The sequence below is a fragment of the Hylaeus anthracinus genome, unplaced genomic scaffold (genome assembly GCF_026225885.1).
Source record: "Hylaeus anthracinus isolate JK02 unplaced genomic scaffold, UHH_iyHylAnth1.0_haploid 3, whole genome shotgun sequence".
Lineage (NCBI taxonomy): Eukaryota > Metazoa > Arthropoda > Insecta > Hymenoptera > Colletidae > Hylaeus > Hylaeus anthracinus.
In genome coordinates, this window is record NW_026535284.1 from 4,188,397 (window position 1) to 4,203,401 (window position 15,005).

At 36.8% G+C, this 15,005-nt stretch overlaps 1 protein-coding gene across 5 annotated transcripts in view; it reads left to right on the plus strand.

Annotated features, from left to right (window-relative positions):
• Positions 1–13,736, plus strand: part of LOC128894391 (E3 ubiquitin-protein ligase Rnf220-like) — a 160,637-nt gene extending 146,901 nt beyond the window's left edge. For all 5 annotated transcript variants that reach the window (XM_054156091.1, XM_054156092.1, XM_054156094.1 and 2 more), the window contains 5 exons: positions 5,722–5,993; positions 6,641–6,908; positions 7,570–8,027; positions 8,403–8,477; positions 8,925–13,736. In XM_054156091.1, the coding sequence (XP_054012066.1) occupies positions 5,722–5,993; positions 6,641–6,908; positions 7,570–8,027; positions 8,403–8,477; positions 8,925–8,996 (1,145 nt within the window). In that variant the 3' untranslated portion in view covers positions 8,997–13,736. The remainder of the gene's footprint in view (positions 1–5,721; positions 5,994–6,640; positions 6,909–7,569; positions 8,028–8,402; positions 8,478–8,924) is intronic.
• The last annotated feature ends 1,269 nt before the right edge of the window (positions 13,737–15,005 follow it).

Consider the following 15,005-nt stretch of genomic DNA (forward strand, 5'->3'; position numbering starts at 1 on the left):
TAGACTATTTATTTAATAGATATCAAACTTGGATTTTAAAACACGGATACTTTTACGATCATGTTTGTACATAAACTTTGATGTTGTCGCGTAATTCCCTCGATCGACGTATACCTATGTACTAGGTGACGTTTTTTGATCAGCGACGAGGCACGCTCGAAGGTTGTAAAAGCGAATTAGGAGACCCTCGACGTTTCTCGTGGAATATGTCTTTTTCTCGTGCGCGTCGAATTTATGCACGACCATAGCTCGAGACTGTGCGTCAAGCCAGAACGGAATACATCTTTATGACTGAGGATGAGACAAGCAAACGGATGCTAAATTCGTAAAAAATGTAGAGAGTCGAAGTAATAAGGTAGAACGAACACGTCGAGGGGCGAGAATTGGAATTACGCTACGGGAGAAAAGGGGGAACGTATAGATAAAACATTTATTGTTTAGAACAGGGCTGTCCGACTTTCGATCTTTACGTACTGGTTAGCCAATAGCAATTTTATACGATTCAGTGATATCTATTGTTCTATTTTGCGGAGAAAGAGGCTGAAATTATATTTTTTTTTTTAAGAAGCTGTTGTAATTTCGAACTCAGTGGTGTTAAGATAGTAATTAATGTAAGAGATACTATGATTATTTGGTTAATAGACGAACAAGGGATTTTTTGAAGCTGTCGATAGGTTTCTGACAAGAGAAGGTTTACAAGAATGGTAGGATATTACTTTTTGTAGCAGGTACAATTAATAACACATGGTATATTAAGAACGCTAATTAATAGTTTTTCTTGCAACAGTAGTTCGATTCGTTCGTGTATGACAACCATTAATTACGTTCGTCTTTCCTTGGAAAAGTTCCAGTTAATAGTTAGGTGTTGTGGTGTATCGAAATTGATAGGCGACAGTGTATACTAATGCCATTCTAAGGTAATTTGAAGCATCCTCAAAAATGTTAGAGATAAGTAGCCCAACACGGGGAAACGTTAAGCGGCTTTCTAGGAAACTCTCGATTTTACACTGAAGGCTTTTCGTCTATCTCATAAAGTAGGCACGACCTAGGAGATACGGAAAATTCGGTATGCATGAAACGGCGCATGTCCTTAGACGAGACCCTTTCGGGAAGTCTGCACTTATGGAAGCTCGAGCATGTAGAGGAGGAATCGGAACCTCCCCCTCGAACCCTTGTATCCTTAACTGCCGAACTTACGTGTTACCTTTAAGCGTGGTAAGCTTGTGAATATCGTACACCCGGTAACTACCGATATATGGTGATAACCCTGAGATCGAATTGGAAAACATGATTTAAGAGGGGCATGTAGATGAAACCAAATTTCATTAGAAATTTAAATATCGTGACTTTACAAGTACGACGAAATCTTCCTTGATATTGTTCAACAAATAATAACTACAACAGTATACACAATAATAACTGTAACAGTTTTCATCGAGATTCTAATTAATGGATAGAATATCGCGAAAGAAAATTTAACGAACAATAGCTTTACTCGCGAGTTAATTAACGTGTTGATTAACATATTGATTTATGATATTTGAAAGTTGATATGCTATTCAATATTAGCATCAGCGATAATGTACGCGAATTTAAATGCAATTATGGACTATTTAAAAAATGTCTATTTTTTAATGTACCACAAATATGTCTCAATACTTGTTCAAAGGTATAGTCGTCTGAATTATAGTCGTAACAAAATATTCATTAGTCCATTAAGGAAAACAGAAAATATCGAATAATATTCGAAGGATTTACTTACGTCTGTAAACATTAGTTATTGCTCGAGCGAATATTTATTATAACTAGACTGCTGCAGATTTTTGTACAATTCATATTCCAACAAATATAGATAATCAAGTAAAATTTAAATGAAAGCGTCTCTTATTTTATAAACATTGCAACGTATATTTTATTGCTGACACGCTACGTAACTTTTTGAGGTTGCGTATATTCTCATACATTTTCCCATATTTCCAGTTTTCCATAAATCCATCAATTCCTGCAGTCTAATTATAACTAATAACGTGCTACGTTGATGTAAATAATCAGTTTATTGCGGATTCTTGACGTGAACTGCGTGTACTTACACTGTTGCGTTCGATTCGTGCTTTGCCCGATACATATTGAGATAATTAAGCGGTCGATTAAGATCGGAAACGTTCGGTATGGCAGATGCGTTTCCGTCGGCATAAAATGAAAGGTGTTTGTAATTATCGTCTTCGTGGGCTCGCCTTTCTGCACTTTATCGCTGCGCAGGAGAACCAACAAAGAGGTATTTTAATATTTCACTGACAACAGGAACATCACCGCACTTGGGCAGCTTTTTTCTTCGCGTTTATTTCATTCGTTCGCGTGTTGCTGTCGTCCTCGTTTCGCGGTTACATACATTGATTGTTATCAGTATGGTCTGGGTGGATTACAAAATTATGATTTAGAAACGTGGTGAATCTTACGATAGAGTAATTGAAACATATTCGTAGAAAGTCTTTACAATTGATACAACTTCTACGAAATAGACAATTTAATTCGAAACATGAATAACCGTAATCGTGAACCAGATTTCGAAACCAAGTCTTGAATCGATTTTATGTATTACTGGCATTCTTCATTTACAATTTACCAACATGTAGGTATTTTCCAATTTCGTACATCTGTTGACTTCTTATATTTCGAAACGATATAATTGTCCGTAAGCGAAAGAAAATTTCTGTAAAGAAAGTAAGAGTTACAATATCCTTTCTTTCATATTCGAATTGCGTTAAATTGTACATTTATCTATATTTCAAATTAATTGCTTTCTTATATAACTATATCGTGATCTTGTTTAGCCACATATGTCTCTAAGAATTACGTTCGAAATGTAGAGGAAATAGCGTTGATAAACTTTATTCTGATTTTTACGGTGAAGTATCCGATGGAGATAATACTCGTAATAGTTCTACTAACGACAATTCTGCTGATAATTCAATTTCAATTGAAAAGCCCCTGGCAGTGATCGAACAATTCGAGCGATAGTGACAACAGACAAGGAGAGTCCCATCGATCCGCAGGCTCCGACTGTAAAGGAAACCTCTATAATTTCGCGTATACCGCATCATATTTCAATTATATCAAAATTCCTGACGTCGAGTGTAAAAATTGATCGAGTTCGCGTGCAACGAGTCATCGGTAAAAGACCAATCCGCGAGGGTTAAGAGACGGTGGGTCGCGGCCGACGTGTCCAGGGGCAAATCCCAACCCATTGGGACGCCAACAGTTGCGGATAAATGCCTGAGGGAATTGGTCATGGTGACGCCATAGCGTGAAACCACCGACAACCCTTTCTGGTTAAGCAGGATTCAACGATTGTTTTACCACACGCAGTGCTGGCTTCCTACTGAACTGAAATATCACGTAATAGAATATATTCTTATCAGTCAAAACAACTGTCGTGTTACTCCATTACCTCTGCGGAAGGTGAATAGCTGCAACGTTCGTTATCTTAACGATTTCGCGAGTAAGCATTTTCATTAGAAATATACAAGGTATAGAGTAAGCTTTCTTTGATAAGGTAAGAAACATTTTATTGCTTATATATACTTGGTCACATACTTTATTACATATACTAATATGAAATTCTATTTATCTTATTTGTTTAATAATTATGTTGTATGTATTTGATTATATTTCTTTGTTTTTTTTTTTCTTTGTTGAAAGCGAAATCTGCATTTTATATCATTATTTGATAAAATATCTAAAAAGCAAAAATATTATGTACCGTGTCAGATGAATATTTATTTTTTAAGTATTAAAATTGTAGATACGAAATATGAAAAGTGAGAGATAAGAGCGTTTATACGTGGATCTATAAACATATTTAAGTAAGTACTTATACATCGATTATCAACAGACAGAAATTTCGTTACTTTCGTTATGATTTCGATGCTAAATAGAAGATTGAGATTCTTCTATGGTAGCAAAGCAGAGAAAAGGGTGCCGGATGGCAAGCGCGGGGAATGAGAGAAACTCAGTTATTTAATTAAAACGGGATTATACGTGATAGGTAGGGGACTATCCTACATCCATAACCACCAACCTGGCACAATCGATATATACTAATTGTACTATTCGGATTAAATGGCCGTAAATACTGCACGAGCTCCCAATTAATTATCTGCGGCTTATATTTCAATAACACAGGAATTGCACTTCCTTCTTTCTTCAACATTTTATAGACGCACTCTTTTGAATGCGCGTAAAATCTAGTCCCGCGATGTCTACTCTAGTAAATGAGATAAATAAAACTACTTATTAGTACACGTAATAAAGTGTCCAACCAAATGTACACCTCTGTCCATGTGTACGTGGACATTTCCTCAATTGGAATAAGTATCTAAAGGAAGTTACGAATCTATTAACGAATTTCGCCCATGTTTCTGGATTTAGTTTGTGTTGCGTCAGAGAATATATTATTTTACCAATAGACCTCATTCCTATTTATTTTGTAATATCATCTCGTCAAACTATTTTATCTAAATGATCCTATAGTTTCTCTATGAAGACTTGAAACCCACTTAAAACTTCGATATCGTACGATTTAATGTTATTAAATGTTACTAAATACACATTCGAAGTAGAATTTAGTAAGAAAAAAATTGTATAGTAATTAATTACGTTGTACATTAGCTATTCATTCAAGTTGGTAAGTGTTCCACATATTTATGGACGAGTATATACATAGCGTGTAAATAATAAAATGCTCTTTAGCTTATCAAACAAAGCATGCCCATAAATGGCGTGTATTTCCGAAAAATGTTTACTCGTGATAGGGTTTATTTATAATAACAATACAGATATAGAGAAAGATGGATACAGGTGCAACAGATAAAGACGAAATTATTTCACTTCCGTTACTTCTTTTGTTTAGGATAGTAAACGCAACTATGCCCGTATTACCTCTATTTCCCTAATAGATAGTAGAATGAACTCACTTTCAGCCAAATATCCCGCTGCCTTGCCGGAGGGGCTGCGCAATAATCAAACACGAACTGTCGTCGGATTATGAAACGAAGGAAGGAACGCGTTTACCGGTATTTTGCATCGCGATTATTTCCAATCGAAGCCATCCGCAATACCTATAAGGGAAACAGAAGGTGTCTGTTTCAATAAAGAAAGGCAAACGGAATATCGAATACGAAGTACGGTGCGGCGCGGACATAAATTTGCGAGCGTATTTAATTGAAAGGGGAAAAAAGAAAAATGGAAGCGCGAGCTGAGCTTCCGACAAAGAACAGACGAAACCAACGGAGAGAAAACGATGAAGCTGCTCGAGGGAAACGATGGCTAGAGAATGCCGAACGGTAGTGAAGTATGCATGTAAAGGGCATGAAAAAAAAACTAATTTGTGTGCCAAGTTCAAGCTAGAGAAACAAAATTAAGTCAAACGTTTCACTTGGCATGATTGGAGACACATACACTTGCCATAAATGCGTAAATAACCGCAGTCTACGTATTACATACAAATTTTTAGAAATAATTCTTTTTATTGAAAGTTGACATTTCACTTGAAGAAGAAGAGGTAAAGAGAGGTAAATCATCTTAAATCGCGTACATAAATCCTCCTAATAGTAGCACTTGGCGACGCTGAATTATAAGTAGTTTTAAAATATATTTATATTCCAAGTGAATGTATTTCTGCAATTTTATACAATAACGCATTACGGTATTATTTTGTTACAGGTAAAAAGAAATTTCCCTCGGATCCATCTTGCTGTCCAGCATGCGGAGTCACCGTGAGACCACAAGAATTGGAGCAACACTTCGCTCAGGAACTCGATCGACTTTATAAGGTATCCTCGTCATCTTCTCGAGCGCGAGCATCAAGGTCGAGTCTGCCACCGGGACATCTTCAGGATCACCCTCATGGGCCGATGCTTCATGCTCCGTCGGCTGTTGATGGGACGCCCCATGGAAGGTGGGAGACGTACAAGAGGATTAAAGCTAATAGGCAGGTAAATAAATAAACGTATATATTATCGTTAACGATCATCTAAACGTGAAGAAAATAACACGTTTGAAAGAAATTTTAATTCGTATAATAAAGAGTTTTCCATAAGAGACTTTAAAGCTACTTTTGTCTAGAGTTCTCGAAAGCTTAAGATTTTTAATTTTCTTAAAATTAGATAGTTAATGCTAAGGTTTGACTAGCTTTACAAAGAACACGCGAAGAATTGAGAACGTGTTAACGTTTGAAAGAACAGTATTTGTCGACACAGAAATCGATTTTGCATTGTCGATAAGAGTGTTATAAGTCAACAGTACGATTAGAATGTCACGGATAACATTAATAGAAATGTATAATGAATCCAACCAGCTTTGCAGCAAGTTGACGGATAAGTTATTTTTTGAATTCTAATCAGAATTTTGACAAAAGTATGTTAAAATAACGTAATTAAGATTAAAATGTTATAAAATACAATTCGCATTTTTGTTACCAACGTATTACACAATAAAAAGTATTCTAACTAAATTATGATCGAGTGTAGAGTAAAGATCAATTAAATAAAATTTCTGACTACAATGTAATATTACTCTACCGACAAACTGAATTTAGAGCACGATTATAGATTTTCAAAATCAATAATTTTGGTGCCCGCAGGCTAGAATCCGCGTAAAGAATCGGAAAAGAAAAGCGGACGAGCCTCTGTGCCCCGTTTGTAGCGAGAAACTGTCTGGTTCGACCGAGGAATTAAATCAACACGTTGAAAGGTGTTTGAGCAAACACAATAATGGCAATCCAGCTGGTCAGAACAACCTGGACGAAGAGGAGGTGGACGTGGAAGGCGACGCCGAAACTTTCGAGGAGTACGAGTGGGCTGGACAGAGAAGAGTACGAGCTACATCGATGCTTGTCGGAGGATTTTCTGGCATGTATCGTTGCTTACTTCGTTACAATAAATATTACAATAATACCAGACATATTAAACTAATGACGCAGATTTGTGCTGTTTATTTTCAAAAACTACACTTCTATATTTTAACCCTTTGCACTCGAGGCCTTTTTTTCTGGTATCTACCAGTAACTCGAGATGTTTCTTAGCGTTCTATTGTCATGAATTTCAAGCTATCTAGATTTGAGAATAAGGTCACCTTTAACGCTTCCTCGTCGACAATCATTTTATTGGCACTTCGAGCTCCAAAGAAATTAAACCTAAAGAAATATTAGGCATTGTAGAGTTGCTGCGTGAAACCTAATGGTGACTGAGAGTCACCTCTCGAGTGCAAAGGGTTAAAAATCTGTTCGATATTTGCCTTCGAATAATCCAATGTCACCGTGTCAGATAGAAAAAAATTGTACAATCTTCGTATGGCTATTATCAATGATAAAAAAAAATGATTAAGAACAAACAAAGAAAACGTTCATTTGTTTAATATGTGCATTGTTACGCACAAAAACGTCAACATTCCACAATTAAATGTTACGAGAAATGAAAATTCTTAAAAAGAAATCTTTTCTTTTGCGCGTAACGATAACACCCACTTAACGAGCAATCAAATTTCACGAATATTGTCTCGGCCCGTTTTCAGCTGCGGGCCTTACAACGTCGTCGAGCAACCGTACGGGCAGCGGGAACGGAGGACCGAACCAGCAGGAAGACGAAGACGTCGACCTGGTGGTGGACGGCGACGATGCCGCCGAATTCGGGCCAGCGCAATATTCCGAGGCCGACGTGATCGCGCCGCGTATGGAAGGCACGCCAAGGGAGCAAAAGGAGAGAGACGCCCTTCGAGAAGCCGTAATTTCACCGAACACACCGAATACCGCGCACACGCCTCAAACGCCCGACCAGATAGGTCACGGTTTGGTCGAAGTGAAGCCTGAACCAGGAACGACGACTCCTCTCGGTCAAAACGAGCAGGGCGAAGGCATTTCGTCTTCACCCAGAAGGGATGGCGACACCCCGGTGATCGAGGCTCTCAGAGGCAGAATTCGAGAACTCGAAGCGGAAATGCGATGTCAACCATTCAAGTGTCTCATCTGCATGGTGAGTTTTCAGTGAACATGTGCGGAGAACGATCGTAACGCGAAGGAAATCTTACTTATCTTACCTCGGATGAGTATGCCACAGAGATTTGTTTACTAGTCATTTTATTGGGAAAAATGGTAGAGGACGGAAAGGAACAATTATTTTATAATTCATATTTCATACATTTTCGCGTTCTCTATGGGCCGGGAATATTTTATCAATAGCAAACATTCTATTCGCGCACATTTCGTGGTTTCCCAGGACATAATTAACATTTCCGAACGTTTGCGAACGTACAATATTTTTCGCGATCGGTAAATACGCGGGTTCGCGTTACGAAGCTAATTTAATTTCTTGTCGATCAAGGGAATTTTTATTCATGTTTATTCCCAGGAACAATACAAGAAACCTGTAACTTCTGTCTGCTGCTGGCACGTGCATTGCGAGCAATGTTGGTTACACACACTGGTAAGTTGCTAACATGACAATTTTTCAATAGTTCGTCTATTGTTTCGCGAATCATTCCAGTTGAAGTATCTCCACCGACCAGAAAACTATATATACAGTAGTTCGAATCATTCCTACGGTAACTATAGGGCTGAGCGTCGTCTCCTTCAAACAACTTCGTTTACTTTGTTAACTTTTGTTCGAAAGAACATCGTTCAATGGTAACACACACACAGCCAAATATTAAAAACAATCCAATTGGGAGTGTATAATTCGATTTCTAAGTCTGGTATCAAATTTGAAACTTGGGCCATTTAAGGGTTAAAGACCTACACTTTGAGAAAATGTAAAAAAAATTGTATCGATATTTCTAAAGTCCTAGACTAGAATACCCCTTAACGTGCTATATCCACAACTGTCACTGAAAGGGTTAAATTAACAGTCGACGTTTTTGCTGCCTGCTTTCAGGGTGCGAAAAAGCTCTGTCCGCAGTGCAACATGATAACATCACCTTCAGACTTGCGCCGTATCTACGTGTGAAGGAGACCGTGTGCCAAACAAGAAGCCGTTAGACTTGGGGTTAGGTCTCTCTCGGACTATCGAGTTTACATCGCGCGAGAGTTTGATCGGTTACCGTTCTTTTACCGAAAAGTTACGAGCCTATCCAATACGGTTCTTCGACTATAGAACGATGCTTTTTACCATCTCTACCAGAGCTCTAACGACTCTCGCGCGACGAAAAATCGATAGTCCCCGGGGGATAGTCTTTACTCGCGGAGAAATCGATCGTGGTAAAAATCGACGAATTCGAAACGTTTCGAACCTTGTAAATAACTGTACATATTTTCTGCGGTACGTTACATTTCTTCTTTAGATTTAACATGTACTGTTACGCATCGTAGAGTTAGTAAATTATGCCTGAAAGGCGCGCGTGAATATAGCAACTCTATCGAAGCAACCTCGGCTCTATCGATCACGTTTCGTTCGTCGTAACGATTCAATTATTTGCTGCGAATTCGATATAAATCAGCGATTAACTGGTTATTAAGTTATTATGAAAGAAATGTTACGTAATCCCCGTGCGGTATCGTTAAAAACAGGAATAGTTTCACCTAATTTCTAACATGTGCACGTTGTTTTATAAAGCAATTGCATATTTTAGAACTGAAAGTCGTCTAGGTGAAAATCGAAACGCTTTACAATGTTTTTAAGACGTAAGTGTCCGAATAATTTCATTATAATTGCCATGTATTACGGATTACATATGTAAGTCCCTGTTCGGCTCTTAAATTAAATTGTTCTCGTATGTTTTTTTCGGCATTTCAGCTCACCAACGCAAGGATCTGTTTTGACGCATGGTAAAGTGGTGTAGAATAAATTTTGGGTAACGCTGATCGATAATCGGTGATTATCGTTGGTGTGTTCAATTTTACATACGAAGTTGAATCTGATTCGAATCGAGGAGTATTCGCGCGTACCTGAGATTTTTAGGTGTGACTTTAAACGACTAACATCTATCTGAAATTTTCCCCTTCGCCGAATCTATCGTTCTCTTAATCCTCTTTCGAAAATCGACTTTATACACGTTTCGAGTCATAACGCGTATGCATATGTAAAATATGATTAGCGAATTTGTTAAGGTTGTCGCTTCCACTAAAATTTCTGTAACGAAGCATGAACGACTTGATTGCAAAATGGAAGAAATACATATACGTGTACATTACGAAGCTTGTTACGATTTGTTACGTGATCTTCTCAAAATTTGATTTTTAAACGCGGAAAAGAAAGATTGGCCGGGTAAAAAAAAAACGCTTAAATTTGCGATAATCAATTCGATAACGAGTATTATTCAGAGTAAATCTCCTAAGGAGACGATTTCAAACAACGCGCAACGTATTTGCTGTACCAAAATATATTTCAGTAGTATACCGCAGTGATCAGTTTCTGATTACTTTGCATCTTCATCGCGATACGAGAAGGTGAGCTTCAATTTTTTAAGTGGACTGTCCGATATTTCTCTCGGAATGTCGATAAAGCATCGATTACCACGTTGAAATGAATTATATCGCGTGGAGTTTAAAATTAATAGTTACTAGGATATTATTAAAATGAGTTTTATTTCATACAAGTTTCATTTCAACAGGTGTTCACACTATTTTTCGCTACAAAAAATGAAAGCGCATAGTTGGGTTATGAACCGATGAGAAATTTTTTGAAGTGCCTTGTCTGTTGTGGCATGTGCACTAATACTGTATTACTAACGTTATTTTCTCATATCTTTGGCCATCGTTGGTGGCTCGCGATAAACTTAATTTTTTAACGCTGTCCAAGAAAAGTAATCAGGTGAGCAGGTTGGCCATGATGCGTTCACCACGCCCAGTCCAACAATTAGGAAAGAATCTGTTCAACCCTTTGCACTCCAAGCAATTAGGTTCGACATATGTCGGTAGGCAATTTCAAAGAGTTTTTTTTTAAGGCCTGTAACCAGATAAGAATTTTTTTCACATATGTTCCTATAAGTTTCACTTGTAATCTGATCAAATATCTATCGTCGATATTTAACTATTTTTATATAGAAAAGAAAGAATAAATTTCGAAAATGATTGTTAACTTTTGAACAGTTAGTCTGATTTTAGCCAATAAAATATATGTTGCAGGTATAATGGAACATTTATGAAAAAAATTAGGGATTGTATCCGACGATGTCAATATTTAACAAAAAACTATCATCGTAGATTTTTCGAGAAATGCAACATCTTACCATGTGTAGTAATTTATTTTAATTATAAAGCCTTGAATTGGAATTTGTAGTCAGTAGATTGAACGCAGCTCGCTAGCCATCACTTTTTTTCAACATAAAATTTGATGCTTTATTAACATTTCAATAAAAAGTATTAGGTATTGTATTTAAAAAATTGAAGCTGACCTTTGTATTTCAATGAAAAAAACAACCTAATACAAATTCTAATTATTGTATTTTAGTCTACATATGTACCTCTGAAAACGATGCAACTTTCGTTTGAAACATTTTTAAACGGCGAATGCTTCACGAGTTATTTAAAGCCGTCGTGTCAGGAAATTCACTCTGTATAGTATCCTGCTTCAAGTATCGTGAGATACGCAACCCAAGGAACCAGTGATGCAATTTCAATAAAGCGAAGCGCGGGTGATAGAATTCTGGTGAAGAGCAGAATTTACATTCCGAATTGTTTCCGTATTATTGTGATATCTGAAACAATAACCATTATTTACAAACGTGAATTCGGTTGGAAGGAAACATTTGTGAATCGGAGACCGATAGAATATCGATAATAGAAGTTAAGAGGAAAATTGTTGTTACGCGAAACGAATTTCGTTCACGTTCGTTCGATATTTCTACAATTGAAGCGGTAGATCTTCGAGCGATTCGATCGATATAGATAATTCAATCGAACAAAACTTACATTTTTTTTTTTTACTTTTTCATCAAATTAATGTCGAAGAGTCGGTTCGTTGTCTTTTCTTTTCCAATAAATTTCCGATTTCAAGATGTGCACAATTGTCGACTAAGCCGGCCGGATATTATTCATTTTAGCTGGCTAAAGTTGCTAACGAAAGAGGTAGAAAGAAAGAAAAGACATGGTATTAAATAAAACGGACCAAGTCGAATTAAAATTGATTTTTTTCTCATAATTTATTATCCGATTCGCGAATATCATTCATACGCGAATGTTTTTTTATCTCTTTATTTAATGACAACGTGCGGTGGAGCGGATTTACGGATATTAGATCCTCGCCACAGTCGTATCGGATCATACCGTAAGTTAGCCACTAGTTTGCGTGCTCACCGTGCGCTGGGACAGTTGCGGTGTCTAGCCCTACCATAAGTAATGAGAGTGTGTTTTTCTTTTCGAATGTAGCGTAATGAAACAATTTATTCGATACACGAAAATGACCAAAGTCTTCTTGAACAAGTTTCTTCGACTTAACGATCAAATTCAATGTTCAGTGGCAAAAGATTCTTCGATCAATTGTCGAAGAGCCTGCCTTGCCAGAATTCATATACAAAATTTAAGTAAAAAACATCTTCAAATGTACAAAGTGTCAAAAAATAATCATCCATAAACAATATTCCAAAGTCGAAATCTCTATTTCTCATATATCAAGACTGTCTAATATAGATATGTTTCTCAAAGATTGAGATTGTACTTGTATTTTTTAAACATTTATTTGGAAAGATCAAAAAACGTTTTCACCTTTTCTTGATTAAATCCGATACATACCTTATCATATTCGAAAGAAGAAAAATACTCGCGTTCTCCAAGACCAGGTCCCGAAGCTTTGCGATACAGCGGACTTACCATACCATCTAATGGAGCGGAGGGAATAGGGGACACATGTGGATGAATATTTAATTAGAATATAGATTATATTAACACATTATCTATCCCCATCCTGCTTATAAGCTTTTTAATTCCAGTGTTTACCTTCTGGAATTTATTCACTGTGTTGTTGGTTGTGTATTTACAATGTTCAGTTTTTGGAAATAGACAAAACTCGCGATGAAGTTAATTGCTAGTCTAAATTGATATATATTAATGCAGTAAATTCTCTTCTAAAGTGTACACTCTTTTTGAGTAGACTGTTGATTAAAGTGTCAAACTATCGTCAGACCAATATCTTTAAAATTTGAAAAAGATAACATTACTCGTTGGTATCTTTAATGTGCGCCCCTCGGCCTATCGCGTCACTAGGTGGTATGTTACGCTCATAGTTTAGAGTTGGTCTTGGAAAACACTGGCTTATGGGATGTTCCGATACATCGATCGACGGCACAGGCGGAAATCGTGTCGAGTCCTCGACGGAAACACGTCGGTTGATTTGATTTTTACGTGATATCGATTAATAGGAAGAGGGCAATCGAAAGTTGTCCATCCTTCTCGAAACGATTCCCGCAACGTGTTGTCCAGATGCATTTTGCGTTTAACGATATTCTCGTCTTAACATTTAAGCAGGCAGCTCGATCGAGATTGATCGGTTAAGAGAGAAGGACTTGCGAGTCACCCCGTGCAATCGTTTCGAGAGACTGAAACAACGATGTCTCGTCTTTCGAAACGTAATCGACTTCGTTTCTTTCTCTCTTCTCGATCAAAGTCTACGATCGAGGAATCGTCCCGTCGCGCACGTCGGGGATGTTCTTGTAAATACACGAACCAAACAAGAGGACAAAACAAACCAACTACCTGTTGTGAACGTTGTTCTGTAACCGAAATAAAGTGATCCTGAAATGTACAGCGGTCATTTCCCATCAGTTTTCTTCTTTGAGCGTCGTACACCTTCAATTGTGAAAATCCTTCCAACGAAATCCGTATGTATTGTATGTATGTTTTACGTTACAGTAACTTCTAATGAAGCACATCTAGACGAAAGGAACACAAAGGTACGTATTATTTTCTTAAGGGGGTACTCTCGTCCAGAGCGTCAATATTCTTGTTTTTTTGGGGGATTTCTTTACTTTAAAACCATAAGGAATTTTTGCATATTTTCATTCATACTTCAAAAATATATAGATAATTTATTTTCATTGAAAGTAATCAAAATTAAACGTAATACATGTGATCTTTTACAGGTCCTTTTGAGAAGTGTATATATTGTGCTTATCCAAAATGAACGAATCAAGAATCATCTTCATTAATATAAATATCGCTTTGTCTCCAACCAGAATGATTAAGAAATATTGAAAAGTAAAAACCTGGGATCTCTTCAGACGTCCTCAACTTCGTTAATTTTCTGAATTCAATCAAATTCTTTGGATCTTTAAGATTTGTGATAATCTCGTAAGTTTAACCTTGTAAGTCAAATTTTAAGAAAATGAAAAGAAAATGATTTTTGAAAGCTCTGGACTGGAATACCTACTTAACTCAACTGGTACAGGCACCGTACATTTATAGATAAATGGTGCCCAATGTAAATGTATAACACCTGTTCCGAATGGGTTGACACGCTGAAATGCCGAGTATTAGTAATACCAGTTAACCTTTTGCGCTGGTATGACGTGCCACGCACGCCGAGAGAATTTTCTCCAAGGCTTGAATATGACGTACCTCGCGCGTCAAGAATTTTATCTTAAAATTAAAAGTACCGTGTTATATGCGCCGATAGTGAATTATCTTGTGAAAAAAAAGAATGTTTTTTAAAAAACATTCCATCTACAAAAAACAAAAAGAAGACTTAAGGAAGCTATTCAGCATATGGCTACTAAAAACAAAAAGATGGAGTTGCATTAACTGGGGGTGTAAACAATGCTTTGGTGCGTCACACATTTCATATTCTTTTCAAATATATATCTTCTTGTAAATACGATTAGTAAACAGAATTATGTATATCTAGAAACAGAATCATTGTGTCTCTAAAATATGTTCAGAAAGCCAGGGTGAAAGGTTGATTTGTAACTAGCGATCTGTCTACGAAACAATATCTATGAGTAAATAATATATAATGGGCACGTGAAAAAATAAAAAATCAGTGTGTGTTAGAGAATGGAATATTTATTCATAAAACTATTAATAA